Source organism: Naegleria gruberi (assembly GCF_000004985.1).
Source record: "Naegleria gruberi genomic scaffold NAEGRscaffold_8, whole genome shotgun sequence".
Taxonomy (NCBI): Eukaryota; Heterolobosea; class Eutetramitea; order Acrasida; family Naegleriidae; genus Naegleria; species Naegleria gruberi.
In genome coordinates, this window is record NW_003163319.1 from 930,458 (window position 1) to 931,217 (window position 760).

Below are 760 nucleotides of genomic sequence, written 5' to 3' on the forward strand. Positions count from 1 at the left end.
AATTATATCAAAAGATGGTGATTGGAATGGGGAACAATATACGGCTGATGTGAAATTAATAAATATCAATATTTGAGAAGTTCTGATGGAATGCCATAGTAATTTATCTCTAGGTAAATAAAGATACCGCTAATTTTAAAAATAGAATTTTAAAAATAGATAGAGATCTGGCTTTATAATGGTGGAAGTGGAAGTGCCACAGGCACTCACTTCCATCAAGTTGCGATCTATTGTGTTTGATAATAATGATGGAAGTGGAAGTGCCAGGTTGGGTTTGGTTGGGTTTGGGTTTGGGTTTGGGTTTGGGTTTGGGTTTGGGTTTGGGTTTGGGTTTGGGTTTGGGTTTGGGTTTGGGTTTGGGTTTGGGTTTGGGTTTGGGTTTGGGTTTGGGTTTGGGTTTGGGTTTGGGTTTGGGTTTGGGTTTGGGTTTGGGTTTGGGTTTGGGTTTGGGTTTGGGTTTGGGTTTGGGTTTGGGTTTGGGTTTGGGTTTGGGTTTGGGTTTGGGTTTGGGTTTGGGTTTGGGTTTGGGTTTGGGTTTGGGTTTGGGTTTGGGTTTGGGTTTGGGTTTGGGTTTGGGTTTGGGTTTGGGTTTGGGTTTGGGTTTGGGTTTGGGTTTGGGTTTGGGTTTGGGTTTGGGTTTGGGTTTGGGTTTGGGTTTGGGTTTGGGTTTGGGTTTGGGTTTGGGTTTGGGTTTGGGTTTGGGTTTGGGTTTGGGTTTGGGTTTGGGTTTGGGTTCCGGGTTTGGGTTTGGGTTTGGGTT

At 44.2% G+C, this 760-nt stretch overlaps 1 protein-coding gene across 1 annotated transcript in view; it reads left to right on the forward strand.

Moving 5' to 3' along the window:
- Window positions 1–245: 245 nt before the first annotated feature.
- NAEGRDRAFT_64082 (uncharacterized protein) overlaps window positions 246–760 on the forward strand; it is a gene marked incomplete at both ends in the record, with an annotated part of 1,129 nt that continues 614 nt past the window's right edge. The window contains one exon of the mRNA XM_002680780.1: window positions 246–757. Coding sequence (XP_002680826.1) covers window positions 246–757 — 512 coding nt within the window. The remainder of the gene's footprint in view (window positions 758–760) is intronic.